The sequence below is a fragment of the Oncorhynchus nerka genome, linkage group LG9b, assembly GCF_034236695.1.
Source record: "Oncorhynchus nerka isolate Pitt River linkage group LG9b, Oner_Uvic_2.0, whole genome shotgun sequence".
Taxonomy (NCBI): domain Eukaryota; kingdom Metazoa; phylum Chordata; class Actinopteri; order Salmoniformes; family Salmonidae; genus Oncorhynchus; species Oncorhynchus nerka.
The window spans coordinates 5,001,186-5,027,306 of NC_088424.1; the positions used below are offsets into that span (position 1 = coordinate 5,001,186).

The window sequence follows — 26,121 nt, forward strand, 5'->3', positions numbered from 1 at the left end:
TTCTAAGCTGGGTTGCTGGCCAATTCCACAAGAGTAATTATACTGAGCCAAACACAATTTTATTGTCATCATCTGATTATAGTCAAATAAATGCCATGAGTTATAATAATTGGTAACACTTCCTTTTAAGCAGTCCTTATTACAGTGCAATTACATGTGTAATTACACTGTAACAAGTATTGTAGTTGACTGTAACGACTCATAGTTACAATGTAATAACATGTACCTGGTATTAGTTGCAGTCTGTAATTACAGAAATTACAGAAGGATCTTGCTAGCTCATGCGTGGATTTTATACGAGAGTCACCCCAGATGAGGATTAAGATACTATTTCAAAGCATAGTACATTTAATGTTTGCCTAAGTACAATGTAATCACTAGTTGTAATTACTAATTAAAATGAAGTGTATCTTGCGGGGTACTTACTTGTAACTAAAAGGGAACTTATACCCATCCAGACATCCTGGCCCTCATTTTTTACATTGCTGGAAGCGCCATCCAACTGTGAGAATAAACACACTAGTGCACCATTGAGTACATGCAATATTCACATAAGTACAATGTAATTACTAGTAGTTACACAGGATTTAGCTAGTTCAAATGAAGTATATCTTGAGGGGTACTTACTTGTAATTATAGTGTACCTGCAAAGTACGTTCTGAAAGCGCCATTCCAAGTGAAAGATAAAGACACTAGTACACCAGAGTACATGAAATATCTACATAAGTACAATGTAGTTACTAGGTGTTACACTTCATTTTAACTAGCTAAATCCTGTGTATCTTGAGGAGCACTTACTTGTAATTAATGTGTACTTTACAGTACATTACCCATCCTCACAACCTGGCCCTCAATTTAAAGCTTATGGATGTGCCATCCAAGTGGGAGAATAAACACACTAGTACATCACAGAGCACATGTTATATCTGTATAAATACAATGTAGTTACTAGGTGTTACACAGGATTTAGCTATTTCAAAAGTATTCAGACCCCCTTGATTTTCCCCACATTTTCTTACATTACAGCCTTATTCTAAAATTGATTAAATAAAATCATGTCTTATCAATCTACACACATATACCCCATAATGACAAAGCGAAATGTTTGAAAATGTATTACAAATAAAAAACAAAAATACCTTGTTTACACAAGTATTCAGACCCTTTGCTATGAGACTCGAATTTGAGCTCAGGTGCATCCTGTTTCCATTGATCATCCTTGAGCTGTTTCTACAACTAAATTGGAGTCCATCTGTGGTAAATTCAATTGATTGGACATGATTTGGAAAGACACACATCAGTCTACATAAGGCTCCACAGTTGACAGTGCACGTCAGAGCAAAAACCAAGCCATGAAGTCAAAGGAATCTGCGAATGTCTGCAGCATTGAATGTCCCTGAGAACACAGGGGCCTCCATCATTCTTAAATGGAAGACGTTTGGAACCACCAAGACTCTTCCTAATGCTGGCTGTCCGGCCAAACTGAGCAATTGGTGGAGAAGGGACTTGGTCAGGGAGGTGACCAAGAACCTGTTGATCACTCTGAAAAAAGCTCCTGAGTTCATCTGTGGAGATAGGAGAACCTTCCAGAAGGACAACCATCTTTGCAGCACTCCACCAATCAGGCTTTTATGGTAGAGTTTATGGTAGTGACCAGAGGCTAAATGATTCTCAGACCATGAGAAACAATATCCTCTGGTCTGATGAAACCAAGTTTGAACTGATGAAACCAAGATTGAGTCACGTCTAGAGGAAACCTGGCACCATCCCCACCACCATAGACGTTTACAACTGACCCAAGATAGATCGCACCTTGATGTTTCCAATGGGACACTTGTGAGTCGATCCCCCCCACTTTCAGACACTCCATGTAATTGCGGTCAGCCAGCTGGTCAAACAGATGACTGAATTGAACGAGTCACTCTGAAAAACGAATCATGACTCTTGAGTCAGTAAAAAGAGTCGTTCAAAAAGAACGATTCGCTCGCGTACAGCACATCACTAGCATAACCGTGTGCGCGCTGAAATCTACGTCCACCATATGACTTTTAACATTGCCCAACAACGGGCGAAATGGAGCGAAAAGGGTGTGTCCCCTGCTAGAGTTTGCGGCAGGCGGACAAGCAATATTCACCATCGTAGAACAGATGAAGCCTGACCTGGAATGTGACGCTAACTGAAAGCCGGCTAGCTTCATAAAAGCCTGAGTACATCTAGCTCGTTTCGCAGTATACCACTCTGGTGTCGCTTTTTAAAATATTTTTTTAAGGATAAAGTATTTTCAACCGACTTTACGTTTCCCCTGAAAAACGGATGAGGGAACTCCGATCAGGCACATAGTTTCTAAACCTCGGTTAGGGAAAAGTAAACTGAAACATGTTGATGATTTGTGGAGGAAGGTTTCAGCCAGATGTGCAAAGAGAAGTACTGAGAAAGAAACCCCACATTCCTGGAATGAACGTCTTGACATCAGCATCTCTGCCATTTAGACTATTTATTTCTGCCATAAGTCTGTTAGACCAGTCGGAAGAGTTGGACAGTGAGAGAGAGATATTTGAATAAATTGTCGTCATAAGTATTTCCCCCTGCTCACCTCTCCTACTACAGGTATGTTGCGACTCTATTCAAGTGTTTACTGTCATTCTAAACACGTGTATATGTCAAGATTCGCACGCCAGCAAGAAGCCTACTGTTGTATCTGCAACATGAGTACGGTTACATGCACATAGTAACACGATTATTGTGGTTAGTCAGATTAATATCATAGTTGGTTTGAAACGTTTACATGCTTTGCAAGAAGGACGATTTCCATAATAACCCTGTTTACATGGACACATCTAAAATCAGGCTACCTGATGGGACTTAAAAGGGGAATAGAAACAGGTATGGGTAGCGCCATCTTGAATTGCCATAATAAAGACTGATGTCAATGCATCAATTGGTAGGAGTTAGCAAATTGTGTGTTTTAGCATGGAGAATGCAACTGAATGCCGCCAACGTGCCTCGCCTTTACTCATAGACTGTTAAAAAAAAAATGTATGAAGCCATCGATGAAGTCACCCAATTGTTTCCTATCGGGATACTCAGTGGCCCATTTGAAGATCAGGAAGTGTCATTTTAGCATGTCACCATCTTGTTATATGGAGGAGTTTTTGGAATCATCACATACGCAGTTCTAGTTATAGGAAGTTATGTTGCAGGCCAGCTCAGTGCTCCCCCTCTCATTGAGTATCTCAAGTTGGCCGACTGAGGTACTGCAGGCTGCCATTAGCAACTAAATTATTATTTTAACTTTGTTTTATTTAACCTTTGTTTAACTTGGCAAGTCCGTTAAGAACAAATTCTTATTTACAATGACGGCCTAACTTAGTCTGTGTGTGATTTTAAAGTAATCGGTTCAAGGACATACATCTGGTGAAATAGAAGCAATTATTGTTACCATGATTTGTGTCTGATGATTTGTTTTATATCCAAGAATATTGACCATGAAGATCACCATTTCCCCAATCACGATAATGGGGCATCCTGTTTTTATGGAACAATGCCTGCAGTACCGCGGACTGCCTTCAACGTCAAATCTTCGTGGTGAGGGCGCAGTTGCGGTCCCCTGCCTTTACTTTCAAAATACAGTCATCCCTGTATGAAGCTTTTTGCATCATATGACGCAAAATGTATCATACGGGAATGATTTCTCTATTTTGAAAGTTACATATCATGACAACTTGATTGCTGACAAGCAAAACATTTTTGAACTACGTCAACAATGGACTAATAGTTTTGGGGTGGAATTTTTCTTTAAGGATTCCATCTTTAAATGGTGTACGACAAATGTCATTCCAAATAATAATAAGGTACAAGATTTCAATCACATTAAATATCTAAATACTTACAGTGCATTAGGAAAGTATTCAGACCCCTTCCCCTTTTCAACATTTTATTAGGTTACAGCCTTATCCTAAAATTGATTAAATAAATGTTTTTCCTCATCAATCTACACACAATACTCCATAATGACAAACCGAAAACAGGTTTTTAGACATTTTTACAAATGTATTAAAAATAAACAGAAATACCTTATTTACATAAGTATTCAGACCCTTTGCTATGACACTCAAAATTGAGCTCAGATGTATCCTGTTTCCATTGATCATCCTTGAGATGTTTCTACAACGTGATTGAAGTCCACCTGTAGTAAATTCAGTTGATTGGACATGATTTGGAAAGGCACTCCATCATTCTTAATAAGTGTAAGAAGTTTGGAACCACCAGGACTCTTCCTAGAGCTGTCTGCCCGGCCTAACTGAGCAATTGGGGGAGAAGGACCTTGGTCAGGGAGGTGACCAAGAACCCGAAGGTCACTCTGACATAGCTCCAGAGATCCTCTGTGGAGATGGAGGCAACCATCTCTGCAGCACTCCACCAATCAGGCCTTTATGGAAGAGTGGCCAGACAGAAGCCACTCCTCAGTAAATGGTGAAAATTCTCTGGTCTGGTGAAGCATGGTGGTGGCAGCATCATGCTGTGGGGATGTTTTTCAGCGGTAGGGACTGGGATCAAGGGAAAGATGAACGGAGCAAAGTACAGAGAGACCCTTGATGAAAAACAACTCCAGAGCGCTCAGGATCTCAGACTGGGGTGAAGGTTCACCTTCCAACAGGACAACAACCCTAAGCACACAGCCAAGACAACGCAGGAGTGGCTTTGGGGCAAGTCTCTGAATGTCCTTGAGTGGCCCAGCCAGAGCCCGGACCTGAAAATAGCTGTGCAACGACGTTCCCCATCCATCCTGACAGAGCATGAGAGGATCCGCAGAGGAGAATGGGAGAATCTCCCCAAATACAGGTGTGCCAAACTTGTAGCGTCATACCGAATAAGACTCTAGGCTGTAATCGCTGCCAAAGGTGCTTCAGCAAAGTATTGAGAAAAGGGTCTGAATTTTTTTATTTAACCAGGCAAGTCAGTTAAGAAATTCTTATTTACAGTGACGGCCTAGGAACAGTGGGTTAACTGCCTTGTTTAGGGGCAGAACGACAGATTTTTACCTTGTCAACTCGGGGATTCGATCTAGCAACCTTTCACTTACTGACCCAACGCTCTAACCACCTGCCGACCTAAATACTTATGTAAATGTAATATTTCAGTTTATACATTTGCAAAAATGTCTAAAAACCTGTTTTTGCTTTGTCATTATAGGGTATTGTGTAGGTTGTTGAAATATATATTTTTAAATCCATTTTTAGAAAAGGCTGTAACGTAACAAAATGTGGAAAAAGTCAAGGGGTCTGAATATTTTCCGAATGCACTGTACTTCAAAATGTTTGAAAGGAATGAATACAGTATTTGAACCCAGGTCTGGTTCCTAAGAAGGCAGAGTGGTGTGTGTGTGTGTTAAGATGACTGTGTATGCATATGCGTGTGTGAAGGTCTACTTTCTTGCAACCCAGTGCTTTGACATCCCTACACCCCTTCCCCTCCCCTTCCCGGTATACACACACAGAGAGGGATTATGTGGCCACTCCCCACTAGCAGCAGCTGGAGAGTGTCTACATAATGAGGCCACTGTGTTGTTGCCTCGTCACCTCTCTGCTCTCTCACCGTTAGCCCGACTTGCTCTCTGCACCTACGTTACCTACTCACTAATATTAGAGCATGTACACATTTATTTTCCATTTTATGCTACAAAGTAGGCCTAACTAATATTTACTTATGAAATTGCTGTTTCTCTCCCAGATGAAGTTCCAGTGGCTGTTGTGTGCAGTTAAACTGGAGATTACTTAGCCTACACAACTGGGCTTACTGAGAGTGAGACTTAACTGAGATGATTTACAAATAGTTGAGCACTCATTTCCATCGTTTGCATATACACTACTTGGCCAAAGGTATGTGGATACACCTTCATATTAGTTGCTCACAAGTGTATAAAATTGAGCACACAGCCATGCAATCTCCATAGTCAAACATTGGCAGTAGAATGGCCCGTACTGAAGAGCTCATTGACTTTTTCAACGTGGCACTGGCATAGGATGCCACCTTTCCATCAAGTCAGTTCTTCAAATTTCTGCCCTGCTAGATCTGCCCGGTCAACTGTAAGTGCTGGCATTGTGGAAACGTCTAGGATCACCAACGGCTCAGCCATGAAGTGGTAGGCCACACAAGCTCACAGAACGTGGCCACCGAGTGCTGAAGAGCGTAGCGTGTGAAAATCGTATGTCCTCGGTTGCAACACTCACTACCGAGTTCCAAATTGCCTCTGGAAGCAACGTCAGCACAAGAACTGTTCGTCAGGAGCTTCATGAAATTGATTTTCATGGCCGAGGAGCTGCACACAAGCCTAAGATCACCATGCGCAATGCCAAGCATTGGTTGGTGTGGTGTAAAACTTGCCATCGTTGGACTCTGGAGTGATGAATCACGCTTCACCATCTGGCAGTCCAACGGCTGAATCTGGGATTGGCAGATGCCAGGAGAATGCTACCTGCCCAAATGCATAGTGCCAACTGTAAAGTTTGGTGGAGAAGGAATAATGGTCTGGGGTTCCGGCTAGGAATAATGGTTTCATGGTTCAGGCCCCTTAGCTCCAGTGAAGGGGAAATAACGCTACAGCATACAATGACATTCTAGATGATCTGTGATTCCAACTTTGTGGCAAGTTTTGGGAAGGCCCTTTCCTGTGCCCCCGTGCACAAATGGTTGCTAAGCTTTCGGTCGGTCGACCTTCATCAGAGCATCACATTTTGCCCTTGAAATTAAGTTCCCTGAATGCACTCAAAAGAAACCCAACGCCTGACAATCTTGCTTGGTGACATTGTAGTGGTGGGTTGAGACAGGGAGCCTGAAATAAACTAGGACTATGGGTAACAGAGTTAAAAAACAGTGCCTGCCTGTGAGTGTGCTTACAGCTGGCCCAGTCAGCATGCGTAAACAACTTCCAGTCCACGACCGGGGCCCTGCCCTTACAGGATTTTGACATAGCTCTTGCAACACCACTGAATATCCTTCTCCCATCCGGCTCACCAGTCACCGAGCGCTAAGCACATGGGAAGGAGTGGCAGCCTGCCTCTCTCCTCTGCTCAAATCTCTTCTCTAGCTGGCCAAGGTGACACAGCTGACTTTACCTCCAGGAGCCACGTTGCCTCCTCAGCCATCCTTCTATGGTTTGTTTTGTTTTATTGATTGGGGGTGGGGAAGGGGGTTGACGGAGGGGTATTAGCTCAGGAGTGGATGTTCCTAGGTGAGGCCAACCGTAGCCTAAGGTTATGAGTTGCTCAGGAAAGGTTTGGGGAGTTTTTTTGTAGCTCAAGACACACCGGTAGGATTGTCAAACATTTGCCTGCCGACAGTACTCTTTTGTGTTCACACAGCAAAGACCTGAAGTCGTCAGCCACTCAGCCGTGTTAAAATACTCCAAACCAGAAGGTGGTAGTACCTTTGTTTGGCAATGCAAGTCTGTGTGTGTTGCTTATGTTCTGGATTCCAATATTAGCTATTGCAGAGAATTACCAGGGACTGAACAATACGATATTATTATGATACTTATGTGCCGATACTATATGTATTGCGGTTCAATACTGTGTTTTTATTGCGATTCGATGTTCCAAATACATTGCTCACCAAATGTCTGCTGCAGAGGGATAAGAGAGAGCCAAGATTGAGATTGAGAACAAGCTATGAAGGAAACATACTGAACTTTTGGTTCATGTACTGCCAACTAGCGCAAAAATAATATTTGGTATTGTCCATTCGATATATCGTCAAAAATAATATCCTGATATGTAACTGTATAGGTTTTTTTTCTTCCCCCCCCCCATCACAAATGTTAGTTAGCTGTTCTAATGTTGCTATTTTGTAGAATGCCCTTGTTGATCGTAGCCAGATGGCCACAGCTAGATGTCTACCTAGCAAGATGACGAAGAAACTATTTAATTCACTGTCACAGGAGTCGCTACAGCGCGATAGGACAAGGACATCCCTGCCGGCCAAACCCTCCCCTAACTCGGACGACGCTGGGCCAATTGTGCGTCGCTTTTTGGGTCTCCCGGTCATCTCCCTGTCGTGGCCGGCACGGGTCTCGAACCAGCATCTGTAGCAATGCAGTTTGCACTCCGATGCAGTGTCTTAACACCATGCCCAAACCGGCAACTTGATTTTGTCCCCCCCCCACACCAAACGCGATCACGACACGCAGGTTGAAATATCAAAACAAACACTGAACCAATTATATTAATTTGTGGACAGGTTGAAATGCATTAAACATGTATGGCAATTTAGCTAGCTAGCTTGCTGTTGCTAGCTAATTTATCATGGGATATATAAAACGGTTAACCGAATCGTTTCTAGTCATCTCTCCTCCTTCCAGGATTTTTCTAAAAGCCAATGAGGAGATGGGAGAGGCAGGACTTGTATCGCGTTTGGCGTCACAAATAGAAGCAACTATTTTAGCGCCTGGCAACGCAGATGCTCGTTGGCTTGCACAAGCAGTGTGGGTGCAATGATTGAATAACATGTATGTGTACATTTATTTTGCAACGCTTGCGCACGCGACACGTCCAGTTTGGGTAGTGTGTTAGACCGCTGCATATGGTTCCATTGCTGATTTGGCTCAAACACATTAAGAAGGAAAGAAATTCCATAAATTAACTTTTGACAAGTCACACCTGTTAATTGAAATGCATTCCAGGTGATTTAACTGATGAAGCTGGTTGAGAGAATGCCAAGATTGTGCAACGCTGTCGTGAAGGCAAAGGGTGGCTACTTGAAGAATCTAAAATCCCAAATATATTTGGATATGTTTAACACATCTTTTGGTTACTACATGATTCAATATGTGTTATTTAATCGTTTTGATGTCTTCACTATTATTCTACAATGTAGAACATAGTAAAAATAAAGAAAAAACGTTGAACGAGTAGGTGTGTCCAAACTTGACGTTGATGGAGAGGTGTCATTACATTACATTACATTTAAGTCATTTAGCAGACGCTCTTATCCAGAGCGTGTCATTTTCCTGGCACCACTCCCCCAGCGTCACCATTGTACCAGGCCCCTTATTTGTCTTCTATAGGTTTGAGAGATTTTGCCTTGTTGTCTGTTACCAAAAACCCACATCATTTAAAAAAAAACATTCAGGGAGGATAAAGAAAAGTTCAAATAAGTAACATGTAAAGGTAGACCTACCAAATAGTTATAGTATTTTTACTGATCATTTGGTTTATGATCTATGAAGTGATTTAAAACTTGTAATAACAGAATGACCAAGAAAGCGGTAACAGAATGACTGAATTGGCTACAATGGGAATTCATGGTAATCACAAATCGCCTTTGGTCACTTGCTACTGTCCTCCCTTCCATTGTAATACTGTTATGTTCAGCTCATAACTGTTCTCTTTCTCTTTCTGTTATGTGGTGGTCAAAGCAAGAGTGTGAGTCTGGACAACCCCTCCCCCTTTCTCTCTTCTCTTTCCCCAGTTAATGTCACCCCTCCCGGCTCTTATTGACACCTACCCATGGCTCTTATTGACACCTACCCATGGCTCTTATTGACACCTACCCATGAGGCTCCCCCTTTGTTTGATGTAACCACCCCTCACCCACTGAGCACCAACTGACAAAGGAAAAGTTGACATTTTGTCAGTCCAACTCTGAACCAATCATAGACATCCGTTTCACAATTTTGGACAGCACAGTACTGTACTGTACTGAAATATGCTGTACTGTGATCTGAGACATATTTTCAATCTTAATTTGGAGTAGATATTTAAGAGTTTTTGGGAAAACATGGTCACGTTAAAAACTGAGGGAGATTTGACCGTCATTCTGTTACCAAACTTCACATCTGCATTGTTTTTTTTTAGTAAATGTGTTTGTGTAAAATGGGCAGTTGTATGGTTTAGCTTTGCTATCAACGGTTCTTGTTTGGCATACTTTTCTCGTAAAAAAAAAATCTTGAGTCTCAGTGTGTCATTCTGTTTCCGTGGAATTGCCCCAAAGTCTATCATTGTATTTATATAATTAAGTTCTAACTCTCAGTAGTTAATAGTTGAATGACTGTTTGTCTTTTTGGGGCTTTTGAACCACTGTACACAGATGAGACTGATGGTTTTAGTACTTACTGTATACATGTTTGAGTTGGCATGCCATGCATACTGGTAGTTCAAGTATGCATGTGGTCTGTTTGTGTTTTGCCTACTCTGTTGTCATCGTCAAGCCAAACATAGCATGACAATTCCATAAGGAGTTGGAAAAAAGAGCAAGAAACAGTCTGGCACCCAGGATAGTCTGTCCTCCATTTCTAGTAGCAAGCTCTTTTTTTTGGTGTTCACCATGTTTCTTGTGGGTTAGACTCCTCCACTGTTAATGCATGTGTTTACTGTGTAAGGCCTAAATACAAGTGATTGTGCAATTTGGGTTGATGAACAATGTTCCCTGCGAATATGTATTTGGCAGCTTGACTTCTCAGCAACATTTTTCATTGGATATTGATGCATAAACCATACCGAGTCAAATCAATCAGTTGGTAGCACTTCTCGAAACGAACAACACAGCTTCGTAGTATTCCACCTAACTGCCTTAAACTCACTATAACATAAATTAGATTTTTGGTCATGCGTAAACAAAATCTTTTCGAAATGCTATGAAAATTCAGAACTTTTATTTATAATTACCAAGGGATTGCGTGTGTTAAATAGCCGCCTTCCAGCCTAACCCAGCCTGTGTCCTCACTGTCCTGTATGTGTGACCCACAGCCTGTCTTACTGTCCATCTCTCCCACAGCCTAACCCAGGGTTGTCCCCTCTGGCCTCGCCCCCTGGCTCTGAGGAGTCGTCCTGCCACATCTCCATGTCGTTGCCCTCAGCCTCCCAGTCCCAGTCGCGGCTGAAGTACGTGTCCCTGGGAGTGCTGGTGCTGCAGACCACCTCGTTGGTGCTCACCATGAGGTACTCGCGCACGCTGCTGGGCGAGGGGCCGCGCTACCTAGCCTCCTCAGCCGTGGTTTCGGCCGAGCTGCTCAAGATCCTCACCTGCCTGCTGCTCGTCTTCTACGACCACAGTGGGTATAGTGATCGATCTGGCTGTCCGGCCGCCTGGCTTTCTGTCTGTGACACAGTGAATGGATAAACAATGACAACACAGAAAATACAGTTTCTTTGTCTATCTATAGGATCTATGCTACAGTCTCTTTGTCTATCTATCTCGTTCTTAGGATTCAGTGTATGGGTGTTAAATCTCTGTTTCTCTTCCTGTCAGGCTTCAGTGTTCGGGCATTGAATCGTGTGCTGAATGAAGAGATTCTCCACAAGCCCATGGAGACGTTGAAGCTGGCCATCCCGTCAGGCATCTACACACTCCAGAACAACCTGCTTTATGTCGCCCTGTCCAACCTGGATGCTGCTACCTACCAGGTGAGAGACGTGACGTGTGCGCGCTTGTGTGTAGCAACATGTATAAGGGGAACAAAAGTGGACCAAGAATGGCGCCCTGAGGGACTCCACACTGCATTTCTTGACCAGTTTTGACTGGCAGGAATTTAAATCGATATTGTCCCCAACCAGGTGACGTACCAGCTGAAAATCCTGACCACGGCCCTGTTCTCAGTGTCCATGCTCGGCAAGAGACTGGGGCTCTACCAGTGGCTATCTCTGCTCATCCTCATGACTGGTATCGCTCTCGTACAGGTGACAAGATTAAACACACCCCACAAGTCAATAACTTCTCATTCATACCAAATCTAATTGGTTGGTCTGTTTGGATGTGTTTTTGTCAGATTAGTCAAGTATTCACATTAGGGAGGCAGAAGTCTAAACTTTTCACAGGTTCACAGGTTTTTCAGAATCATTTGCATAAATCAGTGGTAACACGATCTCCATGAAAGGTTTCCAGGATTTTGCAACCATACTCCACATGCGCATCCTTGTTTGTGGATGTTACATACTGAATGTTGTTGATGTACTGTGTGTTTGTCTCCACAGTGGCCTACAGAGTCTCTGGGTGGGCCATCTTCGAAGCCTCTGTCTGCAGGCTCCCAGTTAGTCGGTGTGATAGCCGTACTGATAGCCTGCTTCTCCAGTGGCTTCGCTGGAGTCTACTTTGAGAAGATCCTCAAAGAAACCAAACAGAGTGTGTGGGTCCGCAACATCCAGCTAGGTCAGCATCACTGAAATCTGTGAGTGTGTGTGTGTGTGTTTGTGTGTCCTTGTGCGCACACACACACACACACACAATCACCATATACGCCGCTGATACTATTTATAATATTTATCTGCTGCTCAGTCACTTCTACCTCTGATTACATCTACATACTATAACTACCTCAACTATCACCAGTATCCTTGCACATTGATATTGGTACTGGTATTGACCTTGTATGTAGTGTATATTCTCATTTTTTCTTGTGTGTATTTTACCTGACTTACCTGATTGATTCTATGCTCTTTTTAAGACACTTTTCGATATCGTTTTTTATATTGAATACTGCATTGTTAGGTAAGAGCTTGCAAGTAAGCATTTCACTGTACTGTTTTTCACCTGCTGCATCTGGGTCAGATGATTTAGACCCTTTAAGGTTGCTGCTCCTATCATCGCAAAGCCTATCTCCAGTTTGTCCTTTATTTAAAGGGGGAGATCAAGCTGATCCTAAATGTTATAGGCCTATTTCGATTTTGCCCTGTATATCAAAAGTGTTGGAAAAACTTGTCAATAATCAACTGACTGGCTTTCTTGATGTCGATAGTAACCTCTCGGGTACGCAATCTGGTTTCCGCTCAGATTATGGATGTGTCACTGCAACCTTAAAGGTCCTCAATGATGTCACCATTGCCCTTGATTCTAAGCAAAATTGTGCTGCTATTTTTATTGACTTGGCCAAAGCTTTTGATACGGTAGACCATTCCATTCTTGTGCGCCGGCTAAGGATTATTGGTGTCTCTGAGAGGACTTTGGCCTGGTTTGCTAACTACCTCTCTCAATGAGTGCAGTGTATAAAGTCAGAAAATCTGCTGTCTCAGCCACTGCCTGTCACCAAGGGAGTAGCCCAAGGCTCAATCCTAGGCCCCACGCTCTTCTCAATTTATATCAACAACATAGCTCAGGCAGTAGGAAGCTCTCCATTTATGTGCAGATGATACAGTCTTATACTCAGCTGGCCCCTCCCTGGATTTTGTGTTAAATGCTCTACAACAAAGCTTTCTTAGTGTCCAACAAGCTTTCTCTACCCTTAACCTTGTTCTGAACACCTCCAAAACAAAGGTCATGTGGTTTGGTAAGAAGAATTCCCCTCTTCCCACAGGTGTTATTGCTACCTCTGAGGGTTTAGAGCTTGAGGTAGTCACCTCATACAAGTACTTGGGAGTATGGCTAGACGGTACACTGTCTTTCTCTCAGCACATATCAAAGCTGCAGGCTAAAGTTAAATCTCGACTCGTAATTGCTCTTCTTTCACCCAAGCTGCCAAACTAACCCTGATTCAGATGACCTTCCTACCCATGCTAGATTACAGAGACATAATTTATAGATTGTCAGGTAAGGATGCTCTCGAGCGGCTAGATGTTCTTTACCATTCGGCCATCAGATTAGCCACCAACGCTCCTTATAGGACACGTCACTGCACTCTACACTCCTCTGTAAACTGGTCAAATCAAATTTTATTTGTCACATACACATGGTTAGCAGATGTTAATGTGAGTGTAGCGAAATGCATGTGCTTCTTGTTCCGACCGTGCAGTAATATCTAACAAGTGATCTAACAATTTCACAACAACTACCTTATACACCCAAGTGTAAAGGAATGAATACGAATATGTACATAAAAATATATGGATGAGCGATAGCCGAACGGCATAGGCAAGATGCAGTAGATGGTATAGAGTACAGTATATACATATGAGATGAGTAATGTAGGGTATGTAAACATTATATAAAGTGGCTAGTGATACATTTATTACATCCAATTTTTTATTATTAAAGTGGATAGAGATTTGAGTCAGTATGTTGGCAGCAGCCACTCAATGTTAGTGGTGGCTGTTTAACAGTCTGATGGCCTTGAGATAGAAGCTATTTTTCAGTCTCTTGGTCCCAGCTTTGATGCACCTGTACTGACCTCGCCTTCTGGATGATAGCGGGGTGAACAGGCAGTGGCTCGGGTGGTTGTTGTCCTTGATGATCTTTATGGCCTTCCTGTGACATCGGGTGGTGTAGGTGTCCTGGAGGGCAGGTAGTTTGCCCCCGGTGATGCATTGTGCAGACCTCACTACCCTCTGGAGAGCCTTACGGTTGTGGGCGGAGCAGTTGCCGTACCAGGCGGTGATACAGCCCAACAGTATGCTCTCGATTGTGCATCTATAAAAGTTTGAGTGTTTCTGGTCATCTCTGTATACCTGTCGCAAGACCCACTGGTTGATGCTTATTTATAAAACCCTCTTAGGCCTCACTCCCCCCTATCTGAGATATCTACTGCAGCCCTCATCCTCCACATACAACACCCGTTCTGCCAGTCACATTCTGTTAAAGGTCCCCAAAGCACAGACATCCCTGGGTTGCTCCTCTTTTCAATTCACTGCAGCTAGCGACTGGAACGAGTTGCAACAAACACTCAAACTGGACAGTTTTATCTCTTCATTCAAAGACTCAATCATGGACTCTCTTACTGACAGTGGTGGCTGCTTTGTATGATGTATTGGTGTCTCTACCTTCTTGACTTTTGTGCTGTGGACTTTGCCCAGTAATGTTTGTACCATGTTTTTGTGCTGCTACAATGTTGTGTTGCTACCATGCTGTGTTGTCATGTTTTGCGGCCTTATGTTGTCGTCTTAGGTCTCTCTTTATGTAGTGTTGTGTTGTCTCTCTTGTCATGATGTGTGTTTTGTCCTATATTTTTTATTTCATTTATTTTTAATCCCAGCCCCCGTCCCCGCAGGAGGCCTTTTGGTAGGCCGTCATTGTAAATAAGAATTTGTTCTTAACTGACTTACCTAGTTAAATAAAGGTTATATAAATAAATGCAAATAAAGTATCCTGTGCATGTGACAAATAAACTTTGATTTGATCTCCCTCCCTCTCCTAGGTTTGTTTGGTCTGGTGTTTGGTCTTATTGGAGTGTTTGTGTACGACGGAGAGAGAGTGAGGGAGTCCGGAGTGTTCCAAGGCTACAACTCACTCACCTGGACCGTTGTAGCCCTGCAGGTACTGTAAATATTACTTAAGTTATAGTTTCAAAAAGCGCATACATTTAATTATAACGTAGGCCAGGGGTCGACAATCTTTTTTTGTGTGGAGTGCCAATTTGACAATTTATCCTACAAATTTCTAACGATCTGCGTGCCAGTTATGATTTTCATATGTGCATTACAACTAATTGTGTCTATTGAATATCTAATTACATTTACATTTAAGTCATTTAGCAGACGCTCTTAACCAGAGCGACTTACAAATAGGTGCATTCACCTTATGACATCCAGTGGAACAGTAGTGCATCTAAATCTTTTAAGGGGGGGTGAGAGGGATTACTTTATCCTATCCTAGGTATTCCTTAAAGAGGTGGGGTTTCAGGTGTCTCCGGAAGGTGGTGATTGACTCCGCTGTCCTGGCGTCGTGAGGGAGTTTGTTCCACCATTGGGGGCCAGAGCAGCGAACAGTTTTGACTGGGCTGAGCGGGAACTGTACTTCCTCAGTGGTAGGGAGGCGAGCAGGCCAGAGGTGCTGTCTCTGCCTCAGTGCCTCTACCCTGTTTGGGCTGAGTCACTGGGGCCTGATTCACTTTGTGGAACATGTCCCGTGCTCCTAGACCTTTGATACATGATCACTCATTCTTGGATGAACGCAGTGCCCTTGTTTGGGTGTAGGGCCTGATCAGAGCCTGGAGGTACTGAGGTGCCGTTCCCCTCACAGCTCCGTAGGCAAGCACCATGGTCTTGTATTGTTTGCTGCGGATCAGCGAGGGCTTCAACTAGAAGCCAGTGGAGAGAGCGGAGGAGCGGGGTGACGTGGGAGAGAACTTGGGAAGGTTGAACACCAGACGGGCTGCGGCGTTCTGGATGAGTTGTAGGGGTTTAATGGCACAGGCAGGGAGCCCAGCCAACAGCGAGTTGCAGTAATCCAGACGGGAGATGACGAGTGCCTGGATTAGGACCTGCGCCGCTTCCTGTGTGAGGCAGGGTCGTACTCTGCGGATGTTGTAGAGCATGAACCTACAGGAACGGGCCACCGCCTTGATGTTAGTTGAGAACGACAGGGTGTTGTCCAGGATCACGCCAAGGTTCTTAGCGCTCTGGGAGGAGGACACAATGGAGTTGTCAACCGTGATGGCGAGATCATGGAACGGGGTCCTTCCCGGGAGGAAGAGCAGCTCCGTCTTGCCGAGGTTCAGCTTGAGGTGGTGATCCGTCATCCACACTGATATGTCTGCCAGACATGCAGAGATGCGATTCGCCACCTGATCATCAGAAGGGGGAAAGGAGAAGATTAATTGTGTGTCGTCTGCATAGCAATGATAGGAGAGACCATGTGAGGTTATGACAGAGCCAAGTGACTTGGTGTATAGCGAGAATAGGAGAGGGCCTAGAACAGAGCCCTGGGGGACACCAGTGGTGAGAGCACGTGGTGTGGAGACGGATTCTCGCCACGCCACCTGGTAGGAGCGACCTGTCAGGTAGGACGCAATCCAAGCGTGGGCCGCGCCGGAGATGCCCAACTCGGAGAGGGTGGAGAGGAGGATCTGATGGTTCACAGTATCGAAGGCAGCCGATAGGTCTAGAAGGATGAGAGCAGAGGAGAGAGAGTTAGCTTTAGCAGTGCGGAGCGCCTCCGTGATACAGAGAAGAGCAGTCTCAGTTGAATGACTAGTCTTGAAACCTGACTGATTTGGATCAAGAAGGTCATTCTGAGAGAGATAGCGGGAGAGCTGGCCAAGGACGGCACGTTCAAGAGTTTTGGAGAGAAAAGAAAGAAGGGATACTGGTCTGTAGTTGTTGACATCGGAGGGATCGAGTGTAGGTTTTTTCAGAAGGGGTGCAACTCTCGCTCTCTTGAAGACGGAAGGGACGTAGCCAGCGGTCAGGGATGAGTTGATGAGCGAGGTGAGGTAAGGGAGAAGGTCTCCGGAAATGGTCTGGAGAAGAGAGGAGGGGATAGGGTCAAGCGGGCAGGTTGTTGGGCGGCCGGCCGTCACAAGACGCGAGATTTCATCTGGAGAGAGGGGGGAGAAAGAGGTCAGAGCACAGGGTAGGGCAGTGTGAGCAGAACCAGCGGTGTCGTTTGACTTAGCAAACGAGGATCGGATGTCGTCGACCTTCTTTTCAAAATGGTTGACGAAGTCATCTGCAGAGAGGGAGGAGGGGGTGGGGGGGGAGGAGGATTCAGGAGGGAGGAGAAGGTTGCAAAGAGCTTCCTAGGGTTAGAGGCAGATGCTTGGAATTTAGAGTGGTAGAAAGTGGCTTTAGCAGCAGAGAGAGAAGAGGAAAATGTAGAGAGGAGGGAGTGAAAGGATGTCAGGTCCGCAGGGAGGCGAGTTTTCCTCCATTTCCGCTCGGCTGCCCGGAGCCCTGTTCTAATGGAAGAATTCCATAGCTTGCTGAACAGAGGCGCGCTGTCCTTTAGCTCCACGGACTTCATCTTGGAACACAGATTCTCTTGGTGAGTGATGCAGTGGCATTTAACCACGGGGTGGCCAATCTTATCTTCAATCAGCTTTGCGAATCCTTTGTTTCCCCACCATAGCGGGGGCACCATCAGTTGTAATAGCGAATGTGTTTTTAATATCGACAACCTCTCTCAAAATGATCGGTGAAGGCTCTTGCTACGTCTTCTCCTTCAGTAGTACCATGCATGGGTTTAAGACAAAGCAGCTCACAGTATCTTGCAACAACTGTCAGATGTGGAATGTCATTCACATCCACACACTCATCAAGAGCCACACTAATCACAGGTGCATCTATTTAATACAACAACAAAAATTCTCCCCAAATGGCTCAGGAGGCGAAGATCGAGTCATATGCTCTCCGAAACATGACCCCCCAAACCGTGATTCTTAATACCCGCCCGCTTAACCCGAAAGCCAGCCACAACAATGTGTCGGAGGAAACACAGTTCAACTGATGCCTGGGGTCAGCCTGCAAGCGCCCAGCCCGCCACTAGGAGTCGCTAGAGCGCTTGATTTTTGACTGCATGTAGATTTGTAAACACACTGCTTTGCTTTTCATACCTGGACACCGCCCTTGTGATTCCTTCTGCCTTGTCCCCCTCATCCTTGACGTTTTTCCTCATGTCTCGTTTCAAAAGGATGGGGCACACTTAATGCCCAAACAACAAGTTTTACAACAGACCGGTCCTTCAGTTCAACGAATCCATATTCCTTTGTCCAAGAAGCAATACATTTTTCTTTGCTGATTACATTTTGTGCCCTGAACTTTTCAAAATAACTAAAGAAGGCTTGCTAGTTGCTAGCTATGTGAAAATGAATCTCATCTTCTGCGCTGCCTTGGGATTTGAATTTGGCGGGAGAGGTGAGGTGGGTCGTCTTGCCTTGAACTAATAATATGAAACTCCTGCAAAATCATGAAAGCCCATTGGCTAATCAGGAATTACATACCTTGGGAACTACTACATTGCAGTGAATACCAATGCAATATCAAAACCATTGCATTCAATTTCAAATATTTTCTCCAGTTAAAAAAATAAACTGGCAAAAATAAGTGAGGAAAAAATATCTATACCACTGTTTTAATTTTGTGGGGTTGCTTGCCAAGCCTTGGTGTGCCAAGGTAAATACCGTCGCGTGCCAAGGCTGGCACCATTGCCTTACGTTGCCGACCCCTGACGTAGCCCATACAAACCTGATTTACTGTAAAGTGAGGTAAGCCAGCGTAAAAGGAAGTGAACCTCTTTATAAAAAATACCTTAACAACCTTTACTCTGCCTATTCTGACTAGTCACTATATGTGTGTGTGCACACTTGTGTGTGTGTGTGAGAGAGAAAAGCAAGAGTAAATGAGAAAGAGAGGCAAAGTAAGTGTATGTGTGCATGAATTCATGCATGAACGCCTATGTATTTGTGTGTATTTTTATTGTGTCTTCCATCAAACCCATGTCCTTTTTGTGTGTTTCCAGGCTCTGGGCGGGTTGGTCATAGCAGCAGTCATTAAGTATGCAGACAACATCCTGAAGGGCTTCGCCACGTCACTCTCCATCATCCTGTCGACACTCATATCCTACTTCTGCTTGAAGGACTTTGACCCTACCAGGTACACAAACACACTTTCATAAATCATTTGGCCAGGTCCATATTGGACTAAAGGTTCACGTCTCCACAGACTTCAGGGGTAAAATATAGATAAGAAGAAACGATACAAATCAAGGACATTTTCACACATACCTGTATTATCTAGATCCTGGAGCATTTGATACCCTGATCTGTGCTATGAAGCATATTTGAAACGCAAACAAATCCTGGCCTAAACCAATCCCTGTCCCTGCCCAATTTCCAGGACCAGAGTACCAGCAGTTCTTCAAGGCATCCGCACCAGGAAGCTGAATTCATATGTGAAAACGCCCTGATTATGCATTTCTGCCCATAATAGCTCTAACAACTTCTTCTTTCTCTCTCTCCCAGTGTGTTTTTCCTGGGAGCAATGCTGGTCATTGCTGCCACCTTCCTCTATGGCTATGAGGGCAAGAGGCCTGCCATCAACCACAGCAAAGTATAGAGGGTCTCCCCTCCACCACCCACAGCCCAGGAACCCCAAAGAAGAGACACACAGAGCAAGATGGAGGGAGGAATATGTTGCCAAGAAGTGGTGCTGAGCAATTAACCAAAATGTCGGTTATTTTTGACCGACCTTAGTTCAATTATTTGAATTTCATTTCATTCCATTTAATTTTTTATTTCTTTGCTCAATACACACATTGCGCTGCAGTTTCTATAGAGATAAATAAGACCATGCCAGAACTGTGCGATGTAGTTTCCAACAGATAATTAACTACAAAGACCATAATTCATTGCGCGGCTAGTTTTCTGGTCTGTTTCTTTTTACGCCTGCAACGTAAGAGACAGAGGGATGAGTGATCAAGAGTGCATACATCCGAGAGCAGTTGCTTCGTGAGGTATTGGTATTTAGTGGTCATAAAAGCATGCCTTATTTACTGTGAAGATCTACAAAATAGAGATTTGTCAGAGAGCATAGGCAGCAGCTCTATAGAGATGAGATGATGACTTGGAATGAAATAATAAAGTCATCAAATGCAATATACACAACTAAAATATTTTATTAAAGTCATGTGAATAACTGATAGTTAATAAGCAGTAATGTGCAGTCACTACCATCATAGGACTTTTTAATTTTATTTTTTAATATTCTGTGTTCTAGCATTCAACCCAGATAACATACCTGCTAAATATCTGTATGCAACCAATAACATTTGATTCGATGTAATGCATAGTGCATTTAATGTCTTTTTTTTTTTATTTGAATTTTTCTTTGAAAATCTGAAACCAAAACGACCTCGAAAAGCAATAATCACTCAGAGCTACTGAGAAGGTCCGCGTAGTCAAGGAGGAGCAGAACTCCTGGGAAAGGAGTGTAGGCGGAAGGAGTCGTAAGATGTTTCATGTACACAACAACAGATGAGAGTCGCCTGGTTTCAAAACAAGGTTTTGATTGTCCAATACTGGTACTAGTAGTCAAGATGGAAGTCATAGCATTTCTAAAGCTCTTTATTGAAATTCGAAGTGCTTTACGTTGCATGGGGTTAGTAATGCAACCACACTCTCCCATAGTGACGCCATCAAGTTCTTGATCGAACAGGCTCATGAATGTGACTCCTCCACAGTTCACACTTGTATGCACGTCAAACACACACACGTCATGGAGCTGAAGCCACTATGATGCCTATGCAGGGCATATGAAGGGTTATGCTCACATGTGACCTCTCACCTCAGGGGTGATAGAGCCAAACTCACCAAAGCATGGAATCATAGGAAAATGGATTTTACAGGGAACAACGAGAATTCATCGACGAATCCAAGAATTCACTGCCAACGTTACTGTTTTTTTAATGCTCTATTTAAAAAAATATTTGATCATGTATTTGGGGAGTAGGGGAATGGGAATTTGTAGTATGAATGTATTTTAGGGGTACTGATGGTCAGTAAGGGGGAGGACATTTAAATGAATGTAATGCCTCACAGGTTACCGCCCCTCATTTGTTTTTGAGTGACAGCTCCACCTAGTGGGAGCGTTGGGTTGTAGCACATTTACTGCAGAGGGGAGGGGTTGAGACCAATGACTGTAGAGATACTGGATGTCCTTTTATTGGGGACAAGGAAGATAAAGATTAAAGGAAGGAATGCTTTAAACTTGCTGCTCATTGTCCGGCCATTCAGATCCAAAGAATTACACATCCAGTTGCTGATGTTTTTATTAAAAAATGGCCTGTTGTGCAAGATAAAATGAATAAATTAAGTGATCAAATGTAAAATAAGGGTTTAAACCGATGTTTTGTATTAAAAGAGCTTGTATTGTGGATGTTGTTTCATCTAGGTATGAAATCCCAAAGCAGGATTGTTTGATGAGTAAGAGGTCATAAATTATTTGATGTTTCTCAACAACTGGGTCATATTCATGAGGCACTGAATGGAACAAAATGGGCGGAAACAGGGACAGACTGCCCGAACCCGTCCAATAAGAAATGCGTTTTGTGTTGGAAAAACATTTTGCTGTGGTGTGCCCTAATGAAGGCAATCCTGGTTCCTATTGAGCCCGAGATCACTGAATATGTTTGGTACCAATTCAAAAGTTCATAAACTGTTCATATAGTATATTTTCATTTCATTGTGTATCTAACATGGAAATAGCTTCCATCTTACACAAGAAGGACAATTTGTGAATGTGGATAGAAAGAGACCCAATCAATGGCAGCTATTTCGGGGACACGACAAAGCCGTCATTGTGAATATTACCACCACCCTGTCTTTCCCTGATCATGTATCCTTCTATCTCTCTCGGTCAACAGTCCCTCTGTGTTTGCATAGTCTTGAAGTGGAGATGAGGGATTGGAGGCATGCAGAGAGGGGAGAAAATGATGGAGTGATGAAAGGGATGGACAGACAGATGGGAAGGTGACGACTGAAACTGGTGAGCAGCACAGATGGAGCATGAGTCTTGTGACATTGTGTCATATGGCAGGGGCCCCTCTGAATGAACCCGCTAGCCCAGGCTATTGCCTTGATAGTGTACTGTGGCGCTATGGCCCAATCCCAAAATCAACCACTTGCCCCTAACACAAGGCACTTGGTGTAGATCTGAAACGATTGTATAGATAAGCAATATGGTTAGGGGCTAGCAGGTTGGATTGAGACTTGGATTGAGACATTGGACATTCATGTGTATGCATGTAGATACTCAACTCACACCAGAAAACCCACACCGTTTAAACCTTTCTATGTGAGTGCATAGACATGGCACATTTAAATGAGACCACAATCAGCCCATTTAGTTTTAGACCTTTATGCCAAGTAGGTGCTCTTAATACAATCTGATGGATGGTTGAGTTTATCTTAAACTAACAGAAGATTCATATAATCGGATTTGCCTCATTTAAATATCTTAACAAAGTGTTCTTAAAGTGTTCTATGTTAAAGGCTGTTACGTCCATAATTGGCACTGAGGGAGTTTTCCAGCTTTCAGGATATCATGGCCAATGTAAGAAGTTCCATTCCATGTCCTAAGTGTGATCAGCTGATACAAAATACTATTCTTATTCCAGTCAACGACCGTTTTCTCTCTCATGCAATAAGACCTACCGTACGATAGGTTCTGTGTTCAGTCCACCTCAGTAGAACTCCGATAGCTCTGTCCCTTTCTTTCCAAAGGCAGATAGATAGAACTCTAGTACAGCACTGTGGCCGTCCAAAAACAGTCGGGACTCAATCAAACGCTGATGCAGTGCTGAGCCTGCCTCTGAAACCAGTCTAGCTCTATAGACTTCCGCTGTGTCAATTCCAATGCAGTCCAGTCCAGAGAAAATACCTAAACTTTTTCACGACTTCTATCATCCATTGAACTCTGACAGTAGGTGCGAGTGAAGAGCTGCAGCTGCCATGTTTGATAAGGGAACTTCCCTTATCAAATTTCCCTAATTTCCCTCTCCTTCGATGGGCCACACTTCCTCATTACCATGAACTAATCACATTGTGTTTTCTCAGTCTTTTACAACCTTATTTGGGCGGTATCACCACTAGGGGTGCCCCTCTGCGGGGCCTCCACATCAGCACTTGGGCGTCATTGGCATTGGGTCGTCCCAGGGCGTTGGGGGGTATTGGTTCCTGGTAGTTGAGAATATGGGGCTGCTCCTGGTGAGGACGGCCTACTAGGGAGGCCCGGGAGCCCAGGGGCATGTCAGGGTCCACGGCGATGTCCACCCGCATCCGCCACCGCACAGTCTGCAGCACGATGCGCTCCTGGATAGTCCAAAACATAATAGTGAAGTTAACTATTATAGCAACTTATATGTAATATGCTGCAACCCAAAGTGCTTTACAGTTAGCACTTAGAGCATTGCTTCACAATCTGTAGCCTACTTTGACCCCAACGCTGTACATTTCTGTTCTGGTCTAGAATTAACACTGAGCGACAACAAAAAAATGTACAGGGATTGTTCACTTCAAAATCACAGTTTGTCAGATGTTTTCAGACAAAAGTCAGACCTCAAGTATGTTGGGATGAGTCCACATTGCACACCATCCGTTGTGTCGCTCAAACTAGTTAGATGGGGCTAATCTTTACCATTCATTTGGGATTGAGGTACATATTGTTGGATTCACACAACAGATGGTGTGGGATGTGGATTTATTTTGAGATTAGACCACTTTAGAGGTCTGAAAACATCTGACAAACTTAGATTTTTAAGTGAACTATCCCTTTAAGATAAAAAAAAACCAAACATACAATTTAACAGAGCAGTTCACAAAATCCAAGAAAGTCCATCTTCTGAAGCCTACCTTGGTGACAGAGTTGATGGCAACCAACCAGGTGATGAAGCTCTGGTCTCGGGTGATGTGTGACAGCATTGGCGTGTTGCTGTTGCTGATGGGAACGGCCCAGGTCACACTGGGGTAGAAGTTGTCGTTCATGCTGACTGTGAGGTGCGACGGTTTGGACGTGGGACCCGTAAGGGTGACCGTCTCAGTGGTGTTGCCGTACCATGGGTAGCTGACCCCGTCCGAGTCGCTGATGGCCTTGACCCGGCCCTCACGGAGCTCTGGTAACTCCCAGCTGGACCTGGGGTAGTGGACATGCAGAATGTCTTTAGTAATACACAAAACAATACAACAGAACATGATACATGTGCAAAGACCTCACTTAATGGGACTCTGTTTTTATAGTAGGCCATGCACGGCTAGAATTTCACCGGCGCTCGAAATTCACCAAGGTCTACAACTGATACAAACAGACAATATTACAGCTCACGTGACAGACTAGGATTGTCTGGCCAAGTGACTCAAGACTGTGTTAGCCCACTGAACTAAATCCTAGGCCAATACACTTAAGTGCTGTGGGCGTAGTGTGTGTGTGTCATAGAGAGAGAGAGAGAGTGTGTGTGTCAGAGATTGAATGAGTGGCACTTCGAGATGACTGATGGTGGATGGCATCAACTCAGAACTTACATGCCAATGTCCCCATAAGTATTGTAGAACTCCATTTGTGTACAAGCCTGGATCCAACCCACCACCCAGGTCTCATTGCGGGGCACCGGAGGCATCACGATCCCTGCGGAGGCCCTGAAGTAAGGTGTCTTATACCGCAGCACTATGGGCGAGTTCTCCTCTATCACCGTTGGGCACTGGTCAATGGAGGCCGATACCTCGTAGACTACAATGTTCTCCCTTCTAATGCGAGGCTTGCAGGAGATGCTCTGGATACAGCCCATGGTGCTGGCAAGTAGCAGAGTAAGCAGAACCAGAGACGAAGGGAGAAGACGATACCTGACCAGTATGCACATCAGTCCCTCTCGGATTCCATCCAGCTTTTAAATCAATATCAATCTTTTCATTTACCCATCGCTGATACGGTCAAATTACTGGGTTGAAGAAAACGAAATAGAGGCATCATTTTGAATACAGACATTGAGGCAACATTCGATATCAAATCAATACAGCAGCAGTTAAGCATTTTTCTGCACTGGGAAAACGGAACGTTAATGCAAGTGCGGTATGGAGAGTGAGTGTGGGGAAGGTACACTGAACAGCCCCCTGCAGCCTTCCCCGATGTGACTGTTGTGTGCCGCACTGCCCTTGGTGCTTGTCCCCAGAAACTGCAATAGGTCCCCCTCCGGGATGCTGTTTACTCTCTGCGAGCCCGAAATCCCACTTCCTTTTCGAGTCCACGCGTCCGGCTGCAGGTCGGTGCCCTTTGCACCTGCTTCTTCGACTCAGCGTTGTCATGTCAGTGGCGACGGGGCAGCAGGTGTGTCAATTGGGGTTGTTCGGGTGCCTTTGTTCGGATGGCTTGCATAGCCCTGTTATCTGTACGGCGCCCTCAAATGAGATAGTCTTGGTCGTCACAACAAGAAGACGTTATACAATGGCTCATATCCTACCTAAAAACCGACGATAGTAGGCTAAGTATAGCCTATAGGCTATATAAATCAACGAAACGGCGCGTGGCAGGCTATGGTGCCCTGTTGAGACAATAAATCGCCTTAGCGCTATTTCAACGTTTTCTTCATTCCATTCTTGGGATCAATGATGAGGGAAGCTCGCATCATGAATGGTGCATCATAAATGGTGAGAGAACGCAACGAGAGATTCAACAACGTGCCCGCGACTAGGTGTGATACCCAGACGCCCAGACATCCCTAAAATGTTTTGGTGACACGAATCATCCATATATAATACCTCCGTCTCCCGATTGAGCATTATTGCTCCAACTCCCTCGCTTGGTAGAGCATCATTTCCTCGACAACGGTCGCTGTTCAGTTCGGCTAGGTGCTGATGCTGGGAGGATAAGACAGCGGCAACCACAGAGGGAGAGGCGTCATTAGACGCCTGTATTGAAAAGTTTACATCATGTGGGCGTGATTTACACCCATTGGACACTCCCCCATTTGTTGCCATTGGTTGGCCACGTCAAACGCGGA

At 44.2% G+C, this 26,121-nt stretch overlaps 2 protein-coding genes across 3 annotated transcripts; one reads left to right on the plus strand and one right to left on the minus strand.

Annotated features, from left to right (window-relative positions):
* The first annotated feature begins 1,967 nt into the window (after positions 1 to 1,967).
* LOC115114158 (UDP-N-acetylglucosamine transporter-like) lies at positions 1,968 to 21,507 on the plus strand. 2 transcript variants are annotated; one of them, XM_029642179.2, is made up of 8 exons: positions 1,968 to 2,607; positions 10,771 to 11,047; positions 11,245 to 11,399; positions 11,550 to 11,672; positions 11,967 to 12,141; positions 15,056 to 15,174; positions 19,096 to 19,229; positions 19,598 to 21,507. In XM_029642179.2, exons 2-8 carry the CDS (start codon positions 10,837 to 10,839, stop codon positions 19,689 to 19,691), a joined length of 1,011 nt encoding a protein of 336 aa, XP_029498039.1. In that variant the 5' UTR covers positions 1,968 to 2,607; positions 10,771 to 10,836; the 3' UTR covers positions 19,692 to 21,507. The 2 variants fall into 2 exon arrangements, with proteins under 2 accessions (XP_029498039.1, XP_029498037.1); XM_029642177.2 differs by lacking the exon at positions 1,968 to 2,607 and adding an exon at positions 7,003 to 7,154.
* LOC115114159 (protein FAM78B-like) lies at positions 20,456 to 26,115 on the minus strand. Its single transcript, XM_029642180.2, has 3 exons — positions 24,650 to 26,115; positions 23,984 to 24,263; positions 20,456 to 23,443 (listed from the first exon to the last, which is right to left on the minus strand). Exons 1-3 carry the CDS (start codon positions 24,982 to 24,984, stop codon positions 23,201 to 23,203), a joined length of 858 nt encoding a protein of 285 aa, XP_029498040.1. The 5' UTR covers positions 24,985 to 26,115; the 3' UTR covers positions 20,456 to 23,200.
* Between the last annotated feature and the right edge of the window lie 6 nt (positions 26,116 to 26,121).